Source organism: Podarcis vaucheri, assembly GCF_965113315.1.
Source record: "Podarcis vaucheri genome assembly, chromosome: 4".
Lineage (NCBI taxonomy): Eukaryota > Metazoa > Chordata > Lepidosauria > Squamata > Lacertidae > Podarcis > Podarcis vaucheri.
Window position 1 is genome coordinate 25359313 of NC_138762.1, and position 25836 is coordinate 25385148.

At 39.9% G+C, this 25836-nt stretch overlaps 2 protein-coding genes across 10 annotated transcripts in view; one reads left to right on the forward strand and one right to left on the reverse strand.

The window, feature by feature from the left end:
- MPHOSPH8 (M-phase phosphoprotein 8) overlaps positions 1-25836 on the forward strand; it is a gene marked incomplete at its 3' end in the record, with an annotated part of 58999 nt that overhangs the window by 1493 nt on the left and 31670 nt on the right. Inside the window, exons 2-15 of one of the 7 annotated variants that reach the window (XM_082220396.1) lie at positions 727-882; positions 2431-3561; positions 4187-4286; positions 5818-6045; positions 6854-6979; positions 7445-7533; positions 8114-8254; positions 9094-9180; positions 10105-10259; positions 11783-11937; positions 13062-13189; positions 15697-15753; positions 16641-16724; positions 20837-21084. In XM_082220396.1, the coding sequence (XP_082076522.1) occupies positions 727-882; positions 2431-3561; positions 4187-4286; positions 5818-6045; positions 6854-6979; positions 7445-7533; positions 8114-8254; positions 9094-9180; positions 10105-10259; positions 11783-11937; positions 13062-13189; positions 15697-15753; positions 16641-16724; positions 20837-20959 (2760 nt within the window). Of the gene's footprint in view, positions 1-726; positions 883-2430; positions 3562-4186; positions 4287-5817; positions 6046-6853; positions 6980-7444; positions 7534-8113; positions 8255-9093; positions 9181-10104; positions 10260-11782; positions 11980-13061; positions 13190-15696; positions 15754-16640; positions 16773-17318; positions 18828-20836; positions 21085-25836 lie in introns of those variants that run through there. The other 6 variants (XM_082220399.1, XM_082220397.1, XM_082220400.1 and 3 more) reach the window with 6 other exon arrangements.
- PSPC1 (paraspeckle component 1) overlaps positions 16843-25836 on the reverse strand; it is a 62436-nt gene continuing 53442 nt past the window's right edge. Inside the window, exons 7-11 of one of the 3 annotated variants that reach the window (XR_014219069.1) lie at positions 25585-25695; positions 23451-24270; positions 21416-21514; positions 20621-20731; positions 16843-19141 (exon numbers count right to left, since the gene is read on the reverse strand). The gene's annotated coding sequence lies outside the window, so the exon portion shown is untranslated. The remainder of the gene's footprint in view (positions 19142-20620; positions 20732-21415; positions 21515-23450; positions 24271-25584; positions 25696-25836) is intronic. The other 2 variants (XR_014219068.1, XR_014219067.1) reach the window with 2 other exon arrangements.

Below are 25836 nucleotides of genomic sequence, written 5' to 3' on the forward strand. Positions count from 1 at the left end.
CAGAGAGCAACTGAAACAAAAGAACAGGAAACCAGTAACATCACATCCGTCTCCTGTCTTCCATGAGACTTCCAACAGCCTGGAATCTCTGGAATGCAAAACAGAGTCTTGTGACTCCAAGAGCACAGTGGTAACACACAGAAACCAACACAGAGACCCTACTTGCTTGCACACTGTCTCATCAGAGTGGTACACGCTCTGATTATCTCCCACTTGGAGTGCTGCAATACACTTTACATGGGGCTACCTTTAAGGGTGACTCAGAAATGACAAATAATCCAGAATGTGGCTGCCAGACGGGTGACTGGGAGCAGCTGCTGGGACCATAAGTGTTGGTGCTGAGCCCTAAATGGTCTTGGCCCTGTATACCTGGAGGGACATGTCCACCCCCATCGTTCATCCCGGACACTGAGGTCCAGTTCTGAGGGCCTTCTGACTGTTCCCTCACTGCGAGAAGTGAAGTTACAGGGAACCAGGCAGAGGGCCTTCTTGGTAGTGGCGACCATCCTGCGGCATGCCCTCCCGTCAGATGTCAGAGATGACCAATTACATGACTTTCCAAAGACATCTGAAGGCAACCTTGTATCAAGTAGCTTTTCATGCTTGTTGTTTAGTTGTATTTTTATATTGAGTTGGCACAACCCAGTCAGATGGACAGGGTATAAATAATAAGTTGTTGTTACTACTACTACGTCATATGCTTACTAACTCTCTTTGCTTTCTTAGGGTAAAATACTATACAAAGTACGGTGGAAAGGATATTCCCCAGATGATGATACATGGGAACCTGAAGAACATTTAGAAGACTGTAGAGAAGTGCTGCTTGAGTTCCGAAAGAAAATAGTGGATTCTAAGCCTAAACCTGTTAAAAAAGAGATACAGGTATGTTTGATTTCATTTTTTATCTACCACTAAGGAATTTATTTTATACCCTCTCTCCCCCCCCCCCATCATAAAGGGCACTACCCTTTTAACTGAAATTGGTCTTTTGGGGGGCTGTGTGGTTTTCTCCCTTCTGTTTTGGCAAATTGTGTAGTGAGATAACTGTTGTCTGTAATTACTGTCTTCAGGGTTAATCAGCTACCTGCTTAGGATGATTTATTATGATTGAAAATGCACCTATCGTTAATATAATATGGTTCTATTACTTTAGTTGGGAGAAAGCATTTCATTATTCGATGAACTATGATGGTTCTTTTACTGTACAGTGGTACCTGTTCTTAACCTGAGGTACCACTGTAGCGGTTTTTAAAATAGCCTTAGTTTATTATGTGCATATTTCATACCCTTGATGTTTGTACAGACCCCTTTGGTTAGATACTACTTACTGAAAATTCTATCAGCATCTGTTGTGAGGGGGAAGGAATCTTCAAACAGAAATTTTGCTTGTTTGTTACAAAGGAAATTAGTTTGGTAATTTTGATCCTTGTGAAATCTGCACATTTTCACTGTGTTCCTAAGCAATTATCATTCATTTTAATAAGGAAGAGGGTAGTGCTCATCATTACCTTTTTATTTAAGACTGCAATAATAAAACCACATTTAATAGAGAGTAAATTGCTGAAGTCAATAGGACTTAGTTCTTTTTAGTAACATGTTCGTTTTTGTTAGCTGAGAATCACACAGTTTTTGAACATTTGTTAAATGCTTTTTAGGAGTTACAGTTTTAGACTAAAGAACCATGCATCTTAGTTCTACACAGCACAGGGTGCCTGGGGTTTCTTGAAACAGGTTCCTTTTAGAGTTAATGTGTAGTATGCCTCGTCAAAGAGAAAATAGTAAAAAAATGCTACTAGGAACATCTGAGCCCTTGGCTGTGCCTTCAATGGCCTTTGGATTCTGTCCTCTTGTAGGGCAAGGATGAGCAAGAGGTAGATTGAGATCGAGAGCCAGTGTGGTGTAGTGGTTAAGAGCAGTAGTCTCGTAATCTGGGAAACTGGGTTCGCGTCTCTGCTCCTCCACATGCAGCTGCTGGGTGACCTTGGGCCAGTCACACTTCTTTGAAGTCTCTCAGCCCCACTCACCTCACAGAGTGTTTGTTGTGGGGGAGGAAGGGAAAGGAGAATGTTAGCCGCTTTGAGACTCCTTAAAGGGAGTGAAAGGCGGGATATCAAATCCAAACTCTTCTTCTTCTTCTACTAGTGGATCTCTGAGTGACAGGCAGTAGATCAGCAAGGATTTCTGACTTCCAGTTATTTAACAATAACAACAGAGTGACTCCCCACTCTGCCCTAAACTATACTGCTGAAATTAAGAAAGTTTGGGGGAGTAACCAGGATTGGACTTTTGTATCAAAGGACCATGAGTTCAGTTCTTTTACTCAAAACAAAATCCTTGGAAGCAACAGTCAACTTTAGAGTGCCATTAATCCAGATTTGTCCATTTAATTAGGCACTAGATCACTAAATCAACTTTCCTTCTCTTCTCTAGAAGCTGCCTTTAAATGATGATCTTTTTGAAGCAGATTCTGAAGCAGACAGTGACTGGCAAAGTGATACAAAAGGAGACATGTCTCCAAAGAAGAAAAAGAAAAAATACAAAGACAAGGAGGACAAAAGCCAAGATGAAATGCAAAAGAAAAAGTCTAAATCATCAAAAGGTAAAGAAAAACCTGCACTAGAATGTGAGAATTCCTCTGATAGTTTGGCTTCAGATTCAAAACCAAAGAAAAGGACTTCAGATTCAAAGGAAGATACAAAAGATTCCAAAAAGCAGAGGAGAGAAGATCTAAAAGACACCAGTAAAAAAAAGGGAGAAATCAAAGATGGAAAGAAAAAAATGAAAGAGGAGCCTAAAGAGAATAAATCTTTGCAAAAGGGAAAATTCAGTACGCAACAGTTGCATGCTGAATCTAGCATGCTGGATGATTTATTTTCTGAAGTTGCAGATTTCAAAACTCCAGATTTCGATTCAGACAGCAGTGGGGAGAAACAGAAGACATCTGCTGGAAAAGACCCCTTGGAAGAAGAAAATGTGGCCAGGGTTTCAGCTTGGCAGCTAGACAGTTCAGCAAGCTCAGATGATAGTTCTGAAGTAAGGGTTAGGAGAAAAAAGAAGAAACACCTAAAGTCTGAAGAACTTGAGGACAGTAGAAAAGTGGACAAGAATTTGGAGAGAAAAAATGCACACAAAAAGCAGAAGATGGCAGAAAAAGTAAAAGCTGAGGCTGACAATAAGAGGCCAGCTACCCCTTCTCCCTTGCAGAAAGGTGTGAAACTGTCTGCTGATGAACGAGGACGCAAGTCCACTGATTCAGCAGGGGAAGTAAGCAATAATTCAAAATTGAAAATCAAAGAGACTAAGTCAAGCCCTTCCTATGCCAAGGATGTTTCTCTAAAGTCAACTGCTGTTGAAAGCAAAGAGAAGAATGTAAATACGAGAGCAGATGAGGAGAAGGTGAAAGAGAGGTCTTTTCAGCATTCCATAGGTGAGAATGTGTTTGAAAAATTCATCCTGGATTCTGAATACAGTAAAGGAGGGAATACAGACAGCAAGAAGAATATCTTTAAAAGTGAGCCGAATACTGATGACATCCCAAAGGAAAGAAGCACTTTATCTAAGGTAATCTAAAGTGGATAATGCATAATCAAAGGTTTTATAGTTTACTTTGTGCCCTTTTCTGGACATCTTTTTGCCCCTTTCTGCTTTTCTTAATTAACTTTTCTAGGCACTTCAATTCCTGTTCAATTCTCTTTAGTGGTTTTAGAGCCAAACTAATGGCTTAAATGCAATTAACATGCAGGTCTTTGGGAACGGAGTGGTTTTTAAGGAAAGGGCATTAATAGTGCTGTGCTGTTTTTATTGTTTTTTATCTTCTTCAATATGGCAAACCATTTTTAAAGCTAATGAATCTGTTCAAAAAAGATCAAAGATTCCCACTAAACAGGTCTAAACCCTCAAGTGCACCTAAGAGCAGCTTTTGGGATTGTGGTCGTTGCATGAATCCTTAAGCATCTTAAAATACATCTCAATTTTATTTTCAATGACTGCCAACTTTAGGTGGAACAGACTGGCCATTGAGAACATGTTTACTGCTTCTTAGACTATCTACAAGTTAATCTCCAAGCCTTGCTCTTTTTGTTACTAACAAAGCAGAAGGTTAAGTACAAAAGTTTCAAGGTTTCTTAGCTTCTGTTGCCATTAAGCATTTAAGAACCTGCTTTCTATATTTAGTGTTCTTTTCCAGGAAAAAGAAGCCAAAAAAAGTGAATCAAAAGAGAAGCTTCTGAAAAGGCTTGTCTCTGAAAAGGAGGAAAAAGGCAAAAAAGATGTGAAGGGATTGAAAAGTAAGTGTGTAATCTCTAAAGTCATTCTAGAACATCAGTGTAATCTACCCAGAATTATGTACAGTACAGTATGCAGTTTGCCGCTGTTAAAGTTATGGTTTATATTGCAACTATGTTCAGTTTAGTTATATTTTGTCCTGAATTATTTCATGCTGATATCTTTCCAGCGTGTAAAATTAAGTTTCATTTTGACAACATTCCATATGCGAAACTAGCGAATTAATTATTTTTGTTATGCAATATTTTCTTACTGTCTTGCCCAGGTAATATTATACAAATGCCTTGATAATAGTCAGGGGAAATTGATTGTTCCCAACCTTAAATTTCCAAATAATGTATGCAGGCCGGGAGATCTAATCTGAAGACTCTAACACATTGGTGCTATTATGTTCTAGTCAGTTTAGTAAAACAATGGAGAATATATTTTTGAAACTTGTAGGTGTGTACAAAAGTAATGTATCATTATAAATAAGCATCAGTCCTTGGGTGATATTTTTAAGCTTCATCAAGTCGCTCATAATAAATTTTGAAGGCCTTTCAAAAGCTAAAAAAGTAATGGTTGTTTTACTTGGAGCAGTCTCATCAAAATTAATGAGCATGACCAAGTTAGGGCCATTGATTTCAATGGGTCTACTCTGAGTACATCTTAATTGAATGCCACCCAATCTTTTTTCCATAGAATCATATAATTGTAGAATTGGAACGGTCCTCAAGGGTCATCTAATCTAAGCCCCTGCAATGCAGGAATCTTAACTAAAGCATCCATGACAGATGGCCAAACTCCAATGAAGCACAATCAGCCGCCTTTTGAGGGCATCCGTTCCACTGTTGAACAGCTCTTACTGTCAGAAAATTCTGCCTGGTGTTTAGTTGGAATCTCCTTTCTTTTAACTTGAATCAGTTGTTTCAAATCCTACAGAGGAGGAGAAAACAAGCTTGCTCCATATTCCATGTGACATCCCTTGAAATATGGTCTTGAAATATGGCTGTCATATCTCCTCTCAGTCTCCACTTTTGCAGGCTAAACATACCCAACTTCATCAACTGTTCCTCATAAAGCTTGGTTTCCAGACCCTTGATCATCTTGGTCGCCCTCCTCTGCATACATTCCAGCTTGTCAATATCCTTCTTAAATTGTGGTGCCCAGAACTGGACACAGTACTCTAGGTGAGGTCTGACTAAGGCAGAATAGAGCGGTATTATTACTTCCCTTTATCTGGACACTATACTTCTGTTGATGCAGCCTGGAATAACATTAGCCTTTTTTGCTGCTGTTTACACATGTTAAGATTGTGGTCTTCTAAGACCCCTAAATCCTTTTCACATGAACTATAAATTAAGGAGTTTCAAAATGTCTTGACTTTGAACAGCTTGAAAATCTATCTAATATCCCTGGAATGTAATTAGAAAGTGACTTTCACTTTTTGTTGAAGTAGCTTGTGCTGTAATATATAAAAAGATTTTGTTTATGGTAGGCTTTATACCCAGTGAAACTGTGCCATTGGCAATGATCTTGCTAACTGTGTTCTAGGTTTGAAAGAGGTCAAGAGTGCACTTGGTGGGTTTAGCATTTCTTCAGAAGAAAAAAATGAATACTTGGAGAACCGGAAAAGAGAAGAATCGGGGCAGGACTACAGATCTTCAGAGGCATTCAAATCAAAAGACAAACAACCACACAGCAGAAGCACAAGGGATGAGACAGATACCTGGGCTTATATTGCAGCAGAGGGGGACCATGAGGTCATTGAGGACAATTCTGGTATGTAGGAAGTGTGAAGTAGATGATAAAAGATAAAAACAACAACAACATAATTACTTGAGTTTGAGTTCTTTGCTAAGTACAGGTTCTAGTTATGTCCTCTGGCTTAAAGAACTTGTTTTGAACACTTGAAAAATCCCCACACACTTGGGCCTCGGATGGCTCAGAATTACATACTCTGCTTTACTTCCCTGTCATGCCCCATTTTACACTCTTGACAGAGCCCATTCTCCAAAAGCAGGTGTATGTTGGTCTTTCTATTTCCTGCTGCCGAGACTTCTTAGTCTGAAGCCCCTTTGAATCTCAAAATCTACAACTTGAGCAGTTCAGTATTCCAGGGAATCCAGCGGTTTCTCCGATGTTCTCTCATAACTCAAAAGTGGCTAAGGGCAAGACTGCAATTATGAGTTGATGCTTTGGGTCTGATTATGGGATCATCTGCCAAGGAACGTGAACTTGGAATGCAGTTGTGATACCATTTCTGCTTGGATAATAAATGATCCACTGACTAAGATGGATCTATGCCCCAGATTGCAAACGTTTATCTTCAGGAGTGCAGATCCATCCAGCAGAGGGTAAGCACCATCTGGGTGAACCCAGGCGGATGAGCCACCCATCAGGTTGGGTTAGTCTTGGATGAAGCTTCACTTTATTGGGCCTCCAGCCTACTGTGCACTGTGAATTATGGTTCTGTTTGACTTGGAGAAGGATAGGTGATAAAGGGTATAAAATGTCTGCAGAGGCTGTGATTTAGTTGGTGATGACAAAGTTGTCTCTCTTCTCCCCCCTAAAAATTCAAACTTGGTAGATGCAAAGCAGCAAACTGTGAATTTGGGCATGGACATGCAGTTAGAGCGGCTGACGCTGGAGGACTTTCAAAAGCATCTTGATGGAGAAGATGAGAATAACTCGGCAGCTGAAGCTATATCACCTGGTCAGTAACAAATGCCTTGCCTGCAAAACTTTTAGATGGCGGATATAACAAAACCCTTGTAAATAACAGAGAGGTGGAGTCAGTGTTTCATGTTCTCTTTAAATGCAATTATTATCAGGAGGCTAAAGAAGCAATGGTATATCCCATTTCATACTCCCTTTTGAGACAACCTCCAGATTTTCTGTTGGTTCTTTTATTGGAAGGTTCTAATTTTTTGATAATAAGTTGCTAGATTTTAGAAAATCAAACTTACCCTTAGATATTTTATATATGTATATTGCTGAATTTTTTTCTGTGTTAAAAATCTTATGTGTCTTATGTTCCTCAACTTTTTATTTGTAGTTGGTGGAGTGTAAATAGATAGATAGTTAGATAGGCTAGTAGAGGGATACATTTGTGTGGAGACAGAGAGCATCTTCATACATCTAGTTTTGAAATTGAACTGTTGAACCTATTTACTTTTAGCTCAGCTGCGTGATGCTGTTAAAAATGGACAGTATGCTGTGGTGAAAATGGCGCTTAATTCAAATGAAGAATATAATCTTGATCAGGAGGTAAGCTTTTGTTAAATGGATAGTTTAATAATCTGTATAAAATACACCAGGAATTTAATTATTTGAGTGTTCATTTCAATAGTTTAATTAACTCAACAAATTTCTTGTACATACAGGTGACACAGTAGTGTTGTATTTAATGTAGATTGAACTACGTTGCCTTCTGCAGTCTTCCGCTAATGTAAAAATGAAACCAGAGTCCAAGTATATGGTTTTTAATGCATGTTTTTGATAAATGTTGTGACCCATGCTGAAGATACCAATCAAAGAGAAGATTATAAATCTACAGAATAAAATTCTAAAATAAAGTATAAACATTAAAAATAATAACCTGGGGTATGAATTCCATCATCTCAGTAGTCTAATGAAGTATGAAAAAAATTGTCCCTGTTTTCTTTGCTGTAATGATAATAATTTTACTATACCCTGCCCATCTGTGGCTGCCTGAAGAAAAAGCTTAAGCATTGAAGAGGGAACATCAAGCAGCTTTGTGAATTACCTTTTGCTAATAGAACATTTGGTCCTGTTGTATCTTAAAAAATGTCACCAAAACCCAAACAATAATATACCACTGTTTCAGGATGCTAGTGGAATGACTCTTGTGATGCTCGCTGCTGCAGGAGGTCATGATGACATCATCCGTCTTCTCATCAGGAAAGGAGCAAAAGTTAATTGTAAACAAAAAAATGGAACAACTGCATTGATTTTAGCAGCTGAAAAGGTGAGTTTCTTTTCTGTCTGCCCCTTCCCTTTAAATTGAGGACATTTCCTTTAAAAGAAGAAGAAGAGGAGGAGTTTGGATTTGATATCCCGCTTTATCACTCCCCTAACATTCTCCTTTCCCTTCCTCCCCCACAACAAACACTCTGTGAGGTAAGTGAGTTTGAGAGACTTTAGAGAAGTGTGACTAGCCCAAGGTCACCCAGCAGCTGCACGTGGAGGAGCGGAGACGCGAACCCGGTTCACCAGATTACGAGTCCACCGCTCTTAACCACTACACCACACTGGCTCTCATTTGTTTAATGTTGCTTGTTTGGAATAAGAAATTAAAAGTTGGTCTGTAGCAGGATGATTGGACTGCTGAGGCTTCCAGACTCCAGGGTCTACTTGTTAGTCCCTGTATCTGGTTACTGTTTTTAAAGAAACTGAATTTCCAGTGTCTTGTTTGAATTTTCAGGGGACATGCACCCTAAAATTATGAGATTATGTTACAAGTCTGTTGATCAGGCTTCTTGCTGGTTTGGACTGATGGAAATTATATTCCAAAACATCTGAAGGATGTTTTTAGAGATGTTTTTAAAATTATCACATTTTTATCTGGAGACATAGGTATCACTGGATGGCTATCATTGGCACTAGAGTTTGCTATAGACAGTCCTGAAGAATAGAACTGGCTTCTGAAAACTTTTATTTAAATATATCTAAGGAGCAATAATAGCCTATTGCAGAACTGCCTTAAGTTAGTTTTTATGGCTCTTCGCTGTACTAAAATTCTCTGCTTTCAACGGTTTATCTAGGTTCAGACTTTTCATACTTTAACCATTATTTTGTTTCTTACAGAACAACCTAACTACTGCAGCCATCCTTCTGGAAGCTGGAGCATATGTAAATTTGCAGCAAAATAATGGTGAAACAGCTTTAATGAAGGTATGTGCTATTTGCCTGACTTATGAGGAGTGAATTTGAAGAATTTTGGAAAAACTGGATATACTCAACTAAGTTTTACTCAGGGTTGACCTATTGACATTGATGGGACCAACTTCATCAGTATTGGGACTTGTTCTTTTTAACTTGTTCGTGTCCAGTTCTGGTTGCCTGGCCTCAAAAAGAATACTGTAGAACTGGAAAGGGTCCAGAAAAAGGAAACCAAATTGATCAAGGGAATGGAACAATTATCCTTTGAGGAAAGATTGCAGCATTTGGGACTTTAGTTTAGAGAAAAGGCAAATAGGAGACTATAAGTTAGAAATTTGTAAAACTGTGCATGACAGGGACGAAAGTGGATAAAGCAGGGTTTCCCAAACTTGTGTCTTAGCTGTTTTTGGACTACAACTCCCATCATCTCTAGCTAGCAGAATCTAAGGTAAGGGATGATGGGAATTGTAGTCCAAAAACAGCTGGAGACCCAAGTTTGGGAAACCCTGAGATAAAGAAAAGTTTTTCTCGCTCTCTTGTAACACTAGGACTTGTGGACGTCCCCTGAAACTGAATTAAGATAAAAGAATGCACACAATACATAGTTAAACTGGGAACTTGCTCCCACAGGAGGTAGTGGTGGCCACCAACTTTGATGGCTTCAGAAGAGGATTACACAGATTCATGGAGGGCAAGACTACCAGCTGTTCTCACTCCACCCCAACCATCTAGTGTGAGGTTGCTTCTCAGTCACATTCTCTCTTCTCCTAAGATTGAGTAAAGGTTGACATAGGACTGGTGCTGTTATTTGTACTGTGTGGTCTCTATCTAAAAGGTGTTTAAAACCTCATAATTTCTTTGCATGAGAAGTCCTATTCCAGAATACTTGGTAAATAATGGTGCCTTTGCTGTTGCTTTCTCAACTTCTACTCGCAGGCTTGCAGGAGAGGGAACTACGATCTTGTGCGTCTCATGATTGAAAGTGGAGCAGACTGCAACATTTCATCAAAGCATCAGACCAGTGCCCTTCATTTTGCCAAACAGTATAATAACTTACAAGTACAAGAACTCCTCACAAGTCACCTGGCTACGTAAGTACTTGCTTGAGAGTTGATTCAATTTACCCAGTGAATCAAGGACTATATTTAAGCTGATGTCTTGGTTTTTAAAGATGGGAAACTGGCAAGTCCTTTAGTTTGTTTAAAGTATTTACAGGCTTGCTTTCTGGACAGAATTCTCTCAGGACAGGTTAAAATATTAAAATTCAGAAATACAACAGTTGTATAGAGGTACGGATGGGATGGGAGTCATTCATTCCAAGAAACAACACTGTGAAGTTCCAGAAACTGTGCAAAGCGAAGTTTGTTTACAACAGGTGCAAGGTCACTCCAAGAATGTTCTACGCATGCGTGGCTTCTGGGCTGGATAGAGAGGTGTTTAGTCTGATCTGTGTTCTCAGTGTGAAGACGTGAGAGAAGGTCTGGCAGCTTTTAGGGCTAGGCCTTGAGCATTTAAGCTGAACCTCCATCAGGAATCTGATAGATGATTGTATAGTTTGCAACTTGAGAACGACAGTAAAAAAAACAACCACCTTCTGTCTGTTCTGAATTGTTTCCTGTGATTTATTTCTACATTCCATCTTAGACTTTGAACTACTACAAACTTGGAAGCTGCATGATACTCTGCTACAAAGGAGTCTGGTACTTGGAAGTGTACTAGACCCAAGGGAATAGGAGTTTTGCCTAGAAAATTTGCAACGGGTTTCAGGGCCTAGCCAAAGGTTCTGGATAAACCCAGCAGATACAGCTAATGGAATTTGCTGAAGAATGAAATTTACACTTCAGTTTGAGGAGGTGCTATAGCACAGTTCTACAAAGGGCCTTACATTTTAATGCATAGGCTGGGGAAGACTCCTGCTTAAAACCATAGGCATCAATTGCCAGCCTAGACATTATTCAGCTAAGTGGACTCCAAATAAGGCAGTGTTGTACATTTGCAAGCCAAGTTGCCTTATTCATTAGCTAACGTAAGGGTGCAAAATATCTAGGCTACGGCTGATGTACTGAACGTCATCAGTATAAGTCAGGTGTGGGGGAGCTTTGTCCCTCCAGATGTTGCTCAACTGCATCTCCCATCAGCTCAGCAAGCATGGACAATAGCTGTGGAGGATAGGAGTTGTAGTCCTCAACAGCTGGTGGAATAAAGGGCTCCGCACACTGGCTATAAAGTGAGATTTTTTTCTCTCTTTCACTGTTCGTTAGTAGTTTGGAAGATGCTGCCCTGACTAACTATATTTTCCTTTGTTGATGGATTATTTGGGCTTTGCTCTTCCTGTATGAAGTTTTAAAAGCACAATGGAAGTGCATACACATAATGCCATAATATTTTAAAATCAAAACACTTGGTAATAAAAATCTGTCCAGAGCTTCTGTATGGCGTTGGATTTACGCTACTCAACTAGAAATGGTTGAGAACAAAATTGTGTCAACTGCTAGTTTGAAGTAGTAGTCAAGGTTTTGTGTTTATAATAGATATGATACTGAAAAAAGGGTAACTATAATTTATTTACATACATTATAATGTCGACAGCTTGACTTTGTCTTTCCTTGTTTAGACTCTCGCGAGTGGCAGAAGACACAATCAAGGAATACTTTGAAGCCCGTCTTATTTTGATGGAACCTGTGCTTGATATTGCGTGTCATCGGCTTTGTGAGGGACCAGATTATTCTTCAGAGTTCACCTATAAACCCCCACAGACTGTGCCTGAAGGTTGTATGAGAAGGCATTCTTTCTTCGAACATTGAACTGTGTGTGAGTGAGTGAGAGTCCACCCACCCTCTGGGCAGATCAGAAACAGACTAAGTTGTGCTTAATAGCAACATTTATGCTTTAATCTCTGGGTAGCTGAAACACTGAGCTTACCTGATTCTTCTGGCAGTAGAGAGATTATGGTCTGAGAGAGAAAAAAGCATATCCAAATATTATGGTAAAATTATTGGAACCAAATGGTAGGGAATAAGAACTAGAGTCACCAAAATGAAATGCGGCTGTTTTATTTTGTTTGTTCTTTGTCTGGCAGTCATGTGCTTTTCAGGTTTGGCAATGGAAACAGATACTTAGCATCTCAAAATTACCGTATTTTTTGCACCATAACACTCACTTTTTTCCTCCTAAAAAGTAAGGGGAAATGTCTGTGCGTGTTATGGAGGGAATGCCTACGGGTGGAATGCCTACAGATTTTCCTCCTCTAAAAACTACGTGCGTGTTATGGTCGTGTGCGTGTTATAGAGCGAAAAATACGGTAATTTGAAACAGTTCGGGATTTGCTGTCCAGAGTGCCTATTTCTGATTTGTAACAGGGATAGTTGTTTTACAAGGGCGGATGGAGGGAATTTGCCCAGCTAGTCAATAGATTAAGCCCACAATTTATGCACATTAAATATGTGCACATTAAGATTTACACACTTGGGAGGGGACTTAAAAGGGGGTAGGTGTCCAGGAAAAAAGACTTTGGCATTCCCACCCACCGTTGCACTATATGTTTTGACTAGGTGATTTTGGCTTTAGGTGCGATCCACAGAACATGACCTCTGCGTAAATTGAGGGCTTAGTATAAGAACAATGTAATCCAGGCTGTGTTGCCAGTTTATCCTCTTCCATGTGGATTTTTTGAGTCTGTCTTTCTCCAAACTTTTATTAGGTATTACAGATTCTTTGAGTCATCTGATCAGTTTTGATCAGACTGTTGGTATTTAAGTATGTTACCCACAGTTAAAATCTCAGGCTTTTCAAACATTTGCTTGTCGAGACAGATTTTAATCATTTCCTCATGTAAGTGGCAATTCATCATTTGGATTGTACTCTTTTAATGCATGATTGTTTCTTTTCCACAGGTTCTGGCATTCTTTTATTTATTTTCCATGCAAACTTCTGCGGTAAAGCTGTTGCTGCTCGGCTCTGTGGACCATGCGGTGTACAAGCTGTGGTTCTGAATGATAAATTCCAGTTCCCTGTCTTTTTGGTAAATGTTTCATGTTCTTCACTGACCATATAACAATTATTCAGAAATATAAAGTTGGGTAGCCATGTGTCATGGATGCTTTAGTTGAGATTCCTGCATTGCAGAAGGTTGGACTAGATAACCCTCGGGATCACTTCCAACTCTGTGATTCTGTTATTTATACCAGACATATTTGCTTATAAAAATATATATCTATATAAATCAACCATTTGTATACTGCTTAATCACAGTTATTTCTAACAAGTGTACAGGTGACTCAATACAGTAAGAGTAAAATGAATTAAATCCATTAAATTAATTAAAGAGTTTTATGGCTGGCATGATAGCTTTTGAGGGTATCAGAAAATTCTGAAAGCCCCATCATTCCTTATCAATGTTACTGTTCAGGTAAATCTTTAGACCTTGAATATAAACCTGTTCTCCAGAGTTTCGTACTTTGTGATGTCAAACAGAATGTGTCAGCGCACCTTAAATGCTGTTTTAGTATTGCTTACTGTTTTAATAAGCACTTTTAGCTCAGCAAAATGCCTTGGAAAGTTTTCAAACCTGAGAGTTATCAGTTGAGGGTATAGATAATGCTGGCCCTCTTACTTGTAACGTCTTGGTTCTGGATTCCTACCAATGTTGCCTGCAGTTTTTGGCTGGCCTTGCTGGGCAGTATAGCCTCCCACTCCCACCCCAGTGCAAACCCTGCGGAAAATACGAGAGGAAGTGTGCCAGCTTTGGCCCTGCTGCATAAAGGGCACCCCAAGCGCCTTTGCACAAGGAACTCTCTCCCTACTTCCTGACAGCCTTTGCTTAATAGGGAAATAGCCTTTGGTGTTTTTATACCAGTTCTTGGTGTATCCTGAAATCTTTTTGCACCTAGCAGCTATTAATAGAAGTTGCCTAACATTTCCTGTATTAAGACAACTTCAAATAGTAAGATTTTTGTGTTTCAACATAATTCCCAGCTTTTTGTCCACCTCCCCAAAATTTTGATTTGCATATAGACGAATTGTTCTGGAAAACTTTAAAGCTTGCTTACTACCAGTGTGATGTAGTGGTTAAGAGCAGCGGACTCGTAATCTGGTGAACCGTGTTTGCATCTCCGCTCCTCCACATGCAGCTGCTGGGTGACCTTGGGCCAGTCACACTTCTTTGAAGTCTCTCAGCCCCACTCACCTCTCAGAGTCTTTGTTGTGGGGGAGGAAGGGAAAGTAGAATGTTAGCTGCTTTGAGACTCCTTCGGGTAGTGATAAAGTGGGATATCAAATCCAAGCTCCTCTTCTTCTACTTGGTAACATATTAGATGGCCCTAATAAGAGTTGGCTTACTATACACTGGATTTTTTCCCCAAGGGACTAGTAGGATTACCTATGATTTTATGTAAAAAGGGAGCTTAACTTTCATATATAGCATCAAGTAAACATTTCCCTAATGCTAGCTTATCAAATGGGAGGGAAATAGCAAGCTCTGGAACATTTCCGTACTTCTTAAGAGTTCTGTTAACAACAGAGTTCCCCATTTATTTTTTTTCTGGTTTTGAAGGCACACGCAAATTAAATGGGGTTCAGATTTTCTTTCTACTTCATCCTAGGCACTTGGGGCACAGCTCTTAGTTGACCCTGTTGCTTACCCCAATAAGTGTATTTTGAAGTAGGGAAAAATCTGCGGAGCTAAGCTAAGTCCATGGTGAGGTTTTTTAAAGCTGTATTTACTTCTAATATCAGATGGTGAGGTGGGCAGCAGACATCTGCAACTGCTTTGCAAGTGACATGTTGCAGGAAGATAAAAATCACCTCTCTTCCTAGGACCCTGTTGTGTGCCAGTGTGGTTTAGTGGTTAGTATTGCACTAATGGGACGCGGGTGGCGCTATGGGTTAAACCACAGAGCCTAGGACTTGCCAATCAGGTCGGCGGTTCGAATCCCTGCAGTGGGGTGAGCTCCCGTTGCTCGGTCCCTGCTCCTGCCAACCTAGCAGTTCGAAAGCACGTCAAAGTGCAAGTAGATAAATAGGTACCGCTCCAGCGGGAAGGTAGACGGCGTTTCCGTGCGCTGCTCTGGTTCGCCAGAAGCAGCTTAGTCATGTTGGCCGCATGACCCAGAAGCTGTCTGCGGACAAACATTGGCTCCCTCGGCCAATAAAGCGAGATGAGCGCCGCAACCCCAGAGTCGGTCACGACTGGACCCAATGGTCAGGGGTCCCTTTACCTTTACCTATTGCACTAATGAGACTGTGATTCAGAGCCCCACTCAGCTGTGAAGCTTGCCTTGAGTCAGGCACAGTATCTCGGCATAAGCTACCTCACAGCATTGATGTGTGGATAAAATTGAGGTGGAGAACCATTTGTACCATCTTACGCTCCTTGGAGGAAAGGTGGGCTATAAATACTGTAATAATAGTAGTAGTAAAATAATAATGAGCAGGATGTGGAGGTCTTGCTCCCTTCTGCCCTATAGCTCAATACCTAGAGTAGCCAAGTTACCCGTTGCCTCCTTCTCATCCTCTCACCCTCCCTCCCAGCCCCACAGAGCTTTTCATCCTTCGTGGAATGAGCATTTCTCTTCGCGGAAGTTCCAGGTGAGTGGCTAGGCTAATTAATATTACTCTGGCGTTGGTGCCAGTTCTGCCCAGCCTCACGCCCTCCCTGTTCTGGGCTCCTTTAATCTGAGCAGCTACAAAGACAACCCTTCGCTAAGTCCCCTGCCAGTGTCTGCCCAACAGAATTGGCAGGGCTATAGACGAGCTCCACCTCTTCACAGAAAGGAAGCTTTTAAGCTCATCTCCACCCACATTAAGAATTCCAGGGATCAAAACCAGTTAAGAATGCATCCGCTCTGTTGAACCAGACCAAAGCTTCACCTCATCTAGCATCCCATTCCCACCGTGGCAAGATGCACCAGAGAGCAGTTTATAAATAAGGCATGAATGCAGTAGCCCTCTTCCTGTTGCTTCCCAGCTACCCACAGTGGGTAACATATTGTCCCTGAGCTTTTATATTGCTGTTATGACTAAGAGCTAGCAATGGGTCTATCATTGTAGCTTGTTAAAGCCTAAGTCTGTAAGAACATGGTGAGACCCGAACCCATCTTGAGATGTCTCTCACGCTGCCACCCCTGCCAGATATCTGTCTCTGAAAACTTCTGTGTGCTCTCCATCGTACCAGAGCTCCTAGGCTTGGCATTGGAGTTTGTTATTCAATTCAGTGCGAGGCTGCGTAGGTGAACAAGCAGGGAGGGAAACATCCAAGAATGTGATGTTGCAGCAGCAGAGTTCTTTGTTTCCCGTTAAACTTATGGCCACCATTGGGTCTTTGCTCAGCTTAGTCACACACACACGTTGTTCAAAAAGGGGTTGCAGGTGAAGAGTTGATGGTTCTCTTGCAGCTTGTCTAGCTAACCAGGAGCATAATATTGTGACATGTGGGCAAAGAATAATTTGCTCTTTTCTTTCTTTTTTATTTTTAGGACAGTCACTTCATTTATTCCTTCAGTCCTGTTCCAGGCCTTAACAAACTCTTCATACGATTGGTGGAAGCTCCTACTGCCAAGGTGAGAAATGCAAGTCCGGGTGCATGTACACAAACTGACATTCAGTAGAGCTAAGGAAATAAATCAGCTTAAGTTAGTCATCACCAACGAGTTCAGTAAATCTACTCAGTTCGTGAAGTGGTTGGGAACAGTGCAGATACGTTTATTTATTAAATGTGTACCCTGCCCTTCATCCATAGATCACTGGATGGTTCACAAAAATAAAAAAGCAGAACAAAGGCATAATAAAACAATAATACATAATACCTTCCTTTACTAAATTATCAAACTAATCTATATTTTAAAATCATTTCCCACCCTGCTTTTTGACCCTGACAGGGTCCCCAAAGTGTATTGTGGTAACAAAAGCAAGAGCTACTGCTTGATGTAGTTTTCATAGGGTCCTCAGACTAGGAGTTGTTTCATCCATCAGAATGTTTTAATATACCTGTGTAAAATATGTTCATTGTGCAAAATAACTGAACCCATACTTTAATCACTGTTGAGAGTGAAGCTAGCAGCTCTTTGAGAACATACATGTACTTGTGAGTATGTCATCCATGCCTTTTCAGCATTTAATTGGATGGATAGTCAATGGCATTTTTTTCCTTACAGGTGAAGCTGCTGATAGGTGCATACAGAGTGCAGCTGCCATAACCTAATGAACTTCATGCTGTTGATGCAGTTATTTTCTTGGAAGTATTTGTTTACTTCTTCATTTTTGACTGATCAAGCAGTTTGGAAACTCCTGGTGCAGTCAGGACTCTGACAATTGGTTCAATCCGTTTCTTTTTTACCTGGTCTCCATTTTACTTGTGAATTCTTATGCAGGTTAGCAGCCATGTGCTGCTTAAGAAAGTGGACAAGATGGTTTTATTTTGTTTGTATATAGGTATTTGTGCCAATGATTGTAATTCTACATTTCAAAGTTCAGACGGCGTATTTCAGCATTTGCACAGTGTGAAGTGGTGCAAAACCCTTAAAATGATGAAGACTCTTTTAAAAGTCTGGTTCTTGATTGTAGATGCTAAATTTTGTCCTACTTCAGTGTTTGTATTTAAGCTAACGCTTTTTTAAAGCAGGCAGAGCTATATTTGCTATTGCGGTTTAAATACAGGAATATAGATAGGCTTTTGCCTTAATAAAAGATTGTGGCTTATCAATGGCGGTGGTTGTGGTTAAGCCTGAATAAAAACCCCTGTAATTGTACTTCTTTCCATAACTAAACTTTTAACAGATACTTTCAAATTGGTTTTTTTAAGGCACACCATATTTATAGACTTATTCTATCTCCTCACTCCCTAAAGGATTCATCTGGTGTCCTAATAAATGGACACAATTTTATTGGCTAGCAGCATTTCTGTACAAATGAAATGTAAGCTATATGAATTATAAAACTTCTTTGTAAGATGAAATATTGTTAAAAGATAAAACTTCATATTGAAACTCTTCCTACTGTATATCAAGCAATGTGTCAGGGAAAATGTAGAAAAATTATAGGAAGTAGTACAACTTTTAAATGAGAAATGAAATTTGTGTGAAATATGTAAATCCCAAAAGGCAGCTTCAATCTGGCATATGTTGTGGAACATAAAAATTGGGTTTTCCCATATTTGTTCAAAGCATTGCCATCTATAAATACTTTATCCGAAGGAAATTTCAGTTGTTAACACCTTTGCTAGTACTTATGTGTGCGTCTCAGTGTTTACCTAACCACCTATTATTTGAAAATTGCTGAAGCTCCTGGTGGGCCACTTGGTTGATTTGTCTACGTGTTGTAATAATTGTAAAGTGCTGCACTTTCTACTTTGGGTCCTTTTTGGCTGGAGAACGATCTTGATTACCACCAGGGCATGATCTGTGTTGCATTTGGCATTGTGATACGAATCCATGTGATACGAATGCAGTTCAGTGTGGATGAACTTTCTGCACAAAGCAGAAAGTGCAGCCTCAAATCAAAACTGCTAGAACAACCATACCTGAACTTTGAGCGCTTCTGATTCCCTCGAACAAGCTCTACTGAACTGCCCCAGAGGCATTTATGAAACAGGTGGGAAAGTAAGTATATGCAGTAGGTATATTTATCCCAGATGGATGCTGATTACTATAAACAAAGCAGCAGTACTTCTTAGTAGTAGTACTTTTTTTGAAGCAACAAATTCATTTGTTCCATTCATATAGACTGATAGGATATATTGTCCCCAAATAACTTACCAGAATAGAGAAAAACAGCAGTGAGCATGGGGAAATGAGGTAAAACAGGCCAGTTTTGTTTGAAAGCAGTTAATGAGAACATCCCGTAATGTTCTGGATCCTGGATTTTTTTTAGGTAAATGAGCAGATCAATATGGTACATGGAGTCAAATAGTTTCCGTTCAAATTTCCATGAAGTATTCTTCACACTGAAAGTTGAATGACATTTTTCAGCTTTATCCAGCCTGTTAAGAACAAAAATAACCCCAAACGTTTGCACAATCATCTCTAGCAAGATAGGTATTAGCAAAACTTTTGGTGCAATGAATACACCTTATCTCTAGCTGGCCTTCTTTCATACCTCTGCTGAACTTTACACATTCTCGCCCCCACCCCAACCCCCAGTATCTGCTTTTTAAATGTACACGCACAAACTTCAACCATTTCCAATCATATCAAAGTAGGGGGTTGAGTGCTTATTTCGAAGTGCAACAATGTTACCCATGTAAATAGATGAAACTACTCAACTAAGTATCCAGAAGTATCTAAAGTTTATAAATTCAGCAAAAATAAAAATTTACAGTTTAAGGCTTTATTAGCTTTATTGTCTTTAAATACAGAAATGTTAAACAGATTCAATCTTCTAGAATCGTAAGAGTTCCAGGGTCCCAAGGGTCATCTGGTCCAATCCCCCGCAATGCTGGAATCTCAGCTAAAGCATCCATGACAGATGGCCATCCAAACTCTGTTTAAAAACCTCCAAGGAAGGAGAGTCCACAACCTCCCCAAGTAGTCCACAAGACGATAGAACAATAAAATCAAGATAAAAATTACAACTCTATTTTAAAACAGTGGTTCCCAATTGGTGGTCTGCAGCCTCCCCCCGGATCTGTGGCACCATTCACGTAACAAAAAACTACCAGAGGTATCAAAATTTTCAAAAGTAGGGGGTCCATGGCTTTAAAAAACAGGGAGTCTACAGTACTTAGCTAATTGTGAACCACTGCTTTAAAACACAAAACAGATTTTAAACACTACACACCATGTATTTGTTCATAACTCAAGTGAAAACATAATGCGGCTGCCAGACTGGTGACTGGGAGCAGCTGCCAGGTCCACATAAGTCCTAAGAGACCTACACTGGCTCCCAGGATTTCTGAGAACAATTCAAAGTGTTGGTGCTGACCTTTAAAGACCTAAACAGCCCTATAAACCTGAAGGAGCATTTCCTCCATCATCCAGCCCAGACACTGAGATCCAGATCAGGAGGCCTTCTGGCGGTTCCCTTACTGAGAGAGGGGATGCTACAGAGGACCTTCTTGGCAGTGGCGCCCACCCAAGGGAATGCCCTCCCATCAGATGTTAAACAGATAAACATCTACAAAACTTTCTGAAGGCAGTCCTGTAATGGGATGTTTTTAATGTTTGATATTTTCTGTGCTTTTATTATGTTGGAAACCGCTCAGAATGCATTATTATTATTATTTGTTGGTTTCATTTTAAATCTGTTAACAGTCTTAGAATTTTTTCATCACATAGCACTCATGCTTGCACTATTAAATCATGAGTTACATGGAATCCACACAGCACTTGTTATTCTATAAAGAAGAGCAGGTTCTATATCACAAGCACCCATTGACTGTCCAAGCACATCACAAAGAATACCCACACTCTAAATTTAAATGTCATTCTTGTTTTATCTCTGGGAGCTTTAAGCTACTTACCCTCCTCAAATAATTCCTTCTTTTGTATTCCCGACTACCTCTGGTACAGTAGTTGATTGCTTGCATCTCCACATAGTATAACTGTCCCAAAATATACCTTGCGTCCATTCACTAGGAAACAAGGAAAAACGCAAATCAATAGCACTTCTTCATACTGATTGGAATACAGAGCCTAGAAACAGTGGGTTGACTTCAATTGTGGTTTTTCCTTTGCAGCAACCACAAGAGTCTAGATACAGAATTTTGATTGTGTTCCATTATTCCATTCTGCTATGGATCAGCCTTTGGGAAGGAAAATTACAGGCAAAACAACAAAACTGGGTACCCCAATTTGCATAAGCAGAATTGCTTTCTGTTCTAACTAAGGCAAAACCACTGGATACAACCCAGAACTGCAAATTAACATGACAGCAGATCTGTTTTACATATGATAAACTCACGGTAATAAACTTGAAGTTTGCCAATCTAATATTAATGCTAAAGCATAAAGGGAGAGCAAATAGCAGCATCAAGAACATTCATGTTTCTTCAAGCAGTCATAGAACACCCAAAGTTCATAGGTCCATATTGAGATCAATGTGCATCTGCCCCTCTCAGTTTCTACAGGCCCACAGCTCATCACAGCATAATCTACCCATTAGAGATCAAAGACAGAAAGATATCTTCAGACATGTGTCTTGAAAACCCTTTGAAATTTTCCACTCCCCTTCTTTACAAAAATGTAAAACAATCAGAAATAAGTCATCATGAATCTGGAAACCCAAAGAAGACTGGGGAATGGTGGAAGAAAGATACCTGAAACTGAAGAAAGGATTCAACTTCCTCTGCTATATTCCTTAGACAAAGCACTCATGAAGTACATCTTCAACTGCACTTCAGCATCATAACCATTTCCTAGAAGAAGAAAAACAATTAAAGCTTATTAAATGATCATCTACTCTTAATTTGGCATGTCAGAGTGTTTCCCTGCATCAGGGACATTCATCAAAAGGGACAGTTCACATGGTGCTACACGGTACCCCATTTAATAAAGATGCTGCGATGAGACCTCCCTCCTTTAGCTATATCAATGCATCAGACTGGAGTCCCGTTTTATATCTACGTTTGTTCCACTAAGGTTGCTCAGGAACTTAGCACATGCTATAGGGGGTATAGGTAATTGTTCACTCCCAGCCAGAGAGGGCAATGAGAGGCAGAGAAATTTCCTCTACAGTTTTCAGAACATCCTTCCATGACAGTATCAGGCTAATGCACCCCTAGTAACTAGGGCTTTCCTTCCGCAAGCGGCTGGCAATGCTCTTCTCTCTAGAAACACATATGAAAAGACTGATGTGCCTCACATTTCCTGCTGAGGAACATTCAACAATGGGTGTGACTTTGTAAAGACAAGTAGTAAGGCAAAAATATTAATGTTTCTGGGAATGTGGTGGCCGCAAAGGGCATAGCTAAAGCCAATTCATAACCATTATTTTAACTAAATATGCTCAAATGGAAGAAGCCAAACAATTTCATCCATTGCAGAATCCACTAATTTAGTTAACTGATCCTCTACTTCTGGTCTATGTCTGCAGAAGGCCAATCCGTGTTGGAAATGGAAGGTGAAATCTAAAAGGTCAGGGTAGTGACAGAAGGTTCAGATCCTGAATAGGGTTTCAGGCACCAGGAGGTGGGACACTGCCCATACCCAGGGTCTAGCAGAAGCACAATGAGATGCAGCATGCAAATTTAAACACATTTCTATGTGTACTTAAACATATATAAGGCCATTGAATCCAGTTTTGCAAAACACAGATAACATTTTGCGGTGGTCTTTTTAAGTAGCCAAGTACACCCAGCCCCAGATCAAAGAGCACATTTCTTTCATCGTGTCTCCAAGGTGATATTTCTACAATCAACACTTCTTCATTTACTCAGCTACATATCATGAAATGTGGTGGTGTCATATCCAGAAAACTATAAAGTCTAACTGTTGAGAAAGTGCTTTCTCATTTCAGTTTCTCAGAATGGCGTTAGACTTTGGTCAAATATTGTCAAATAACAATCACACATGTTAAGTATTAATTTTAGAGATTATACATACATCTATTTTCAAAAAAAATAAATCTGAATGAATTATTATAATATTTAACAACATTATTTAAGAATTCTTACAAATGTGGTCATTTCACTGGACAGGTCTACTCTGGCTTTTATCCTGGGAACACTAGTGTCAGCCCATAATCACAAGATTAAAAAAAAAACCAATTCAAAACAAAGTGAACTAAGAGCAGAACACAAGCCAGTTTTTAAACTGTTGTGGAAAGTAAAAAACATGTCAATGCTTTACTCAGTATCACTTTCAGTTGGCTCTGTACCTCCATCAGCGTCAAAGTCCCAAGCAGCAATGGTAAGCACCCCCAATGCCTGTCACTACTAATCAATGGCAGCATAATAAAAGAAAAGCTTCCACCTAAATAGCATTCTTGACTCCATGTAACATTTGACAATATTTGATCAAATAGGCAGCCAACTGGCAGGGCTTGACTAGTCAAACTGACCAACACGCCAACCCTGACCACACACTTCCTGACCACATTAACAGGCTTCCAAACACCAGTTAATCCAGGGTTTCAATCTCGTATTCCAAAGCATTGCAGCTTAGCCAAATACACCCAGACAGCCTAGCAAAAGGACAAATTATCCTTCTTGATCTGGTGCTGTGACCAAACTCCATCACCAAGAGTATTGCGCAGCTTATTTTTCAGTGTGTTTGTGGCATGGAGGAGGGTATCGGACCTCCCAACAGCTATCACAAGCGTAAACTCGGAAAAAGCCTTTCGAGTGACCTTACCTCTCTGGCACCTGCATAATGCTCTTCAGGTGACTTGGAGCTTTTAGGCGCATGCAAGCTGAAAGCAAAGGAAGGTGCAAGTTTCTACCCCACTTGCAGAAGTCCTGGAAGTGCTTCAGTTGCATATAGGATTGTGACTCCTGACATTTAAGGTAAGCAGCTGCCCAGTGCAGAATTCTGTACTTTGACTTGCTGGCAACAGGTACCTATGCATTCTTCCCTTACTAAACTTCAAAAGGAGATTTTACAATCAACAGGCTTTCTCCGTCTTGTAATCAGAACATTTCCCATCTTTTCAAACATCTGAGATGATCTAAACTTTTTTTTGGCTCGCAATTTTACTGTTTACAGCCTTTAATCTGCAGCAGTTGTACCTAAATCCTTGCCAGCCATTATGGAGTAGCTTTATTTCTCAACTCTTGGATAAGATGCTTGTCTTACTGAAATCTAAGTGATATTTGGCTGTTCATACTGGTGCCATGATGCTACATTCTAGACACATTTGTAATTTGGGGAAAACTAAAAAGTAAAAGTAAAAAATTGCAATGTTTCATACTAGTGTTTGTTTGTTTTTCTTACAATATTTGGAACTTACCATTAAAAAAATTATCACTGCCTACCATGATCTCTGGTGCAGAGTAAGAGGCTAGAGCAAGCCCCTGTACACATCTTGCATCAGTCACAAATTCACTGAAGGTACCACCTAGCTGTGAGTCCTCCAAGACCCAGTTTCTGCTGGCTGGCACATTTCCACTTGACTTGAGATGGCAGGGTCCTGACTGACTCCAGCCCAAAGACTGCTCCTGCTGCTCCATGTGCACTAAGACAATCAGGGTGAGGTCTAGTTTAGGAGGTTGTTGCTGAGGGGAACAGTTTGTCTCATATTTACAATGCTAAATCCTATCTTAACTTATTAATGGATTGTTTACCGTATTTTTCTGTGTATAAGATGCCCCCTTTGGGGGGACTCAAATTTAACAAAATTTGCACTATGCACTCTTCATGTATAAGACGACCCCCACTTTTTAAAATAATTTTTAAAGGAAAAAACCTAGTCTTACACATGGAAAAGTACAGTATATTTGAGATGTTTTGATTAGCCTTTATAGAACCACAGATTTCCACAGGTGGCAGGGATCTCAGGGGTCATCTATTCCAACCCTCTGCAATGCAGGAATCTCAACTAAAGAATCTATGATTCTGCTTAAAAACCTCCAAGGAAGGACAGTCCACAACCTCCTGGGGAAGTCCATTTCCACTGTCAAACAGACCTTACTGTTAGAAAGTACTGTTGGAATCTCTTCTCTTAACTTTGAAGTCATTGGTTCAGGTCCTACCTTCCAATGCAGGAGAAAACAAGCTTGTTCCATTCTCCATGTGACCTTTAGATATTTAAAATCATAGAATTGCAGAGTTGGAAAGGACCATGTGAGAGCTTATCCAACCACCTGCAGTGCAGGAATCTTTTGCCCAATGTGGGGCTCGAACCCATGACCCCAACTGAGCCAATTTGAAGGTGGCTATTGAATCTCTTCTCTTTTCCAGGCTAAACACACCCAACTCCCTCAACTGTTCCTCATAAAACTTAGTTTCTAGACCCTTGGATCATCTTGGTTGCCCTCCTCTGCACACGTTCCAGCTTGTCAATATCCTCCTTTGTATGGTTATTTAAATTTTGTTATGTTCTTTAATCTCATTATCGCAAGATGTAATTTTTAGATATATACATTGTTTGATCTTTTGAGCCACTAGAAGAATGTTTTGCTCCCGATCGCAGAAGTAAAAGCATCATAAACGATGGCAAGTATATTGGGTTGCCTTACACCAGATAATCTTCTTAAAACCTCAACAGCCCATCTGCAATATGTGGATAATACTGACCGAACAAGGTTTTGATAAAATTGTTGAGAAACTTTAGAAGTGTTGTGAACTCAGTACTGCTCAGTAATGTGGATCAGTATAATTTCCCCAATCAGAACTAAATTGTCATGTTCACTTTATCCCCCAAAAGTTTGGCAAGATGTTTATTCCTTCCTTAGGTATAGCAATGATGCTGAAATCAAGATCGACTCCTGGAATTGAAGCTTTTCAATATCAACTTACATTCGCTTTATCAATCCATTAAAATGATTACCTTTTATGTGCAGTATTTCAAGCAACTTTGTAGCCCCATTATGTCCTTTCCAATCCGTATTTCTCAAGTTTATATAGGAAGATGTCATGTGTGAGTAAGTCAAACGTTTTGCTGAAAGAGAGATATATGGTCTGTTGACGGTATTCCCTTTTAAACTAAACCAAGGTTGCTGCTTTTAATCAAGAATGGGAATTGGATGGGTAAAAGCATTGCTGCTTCTCATTTTTTCCAGCTCCCCTCAACCCCAATCCT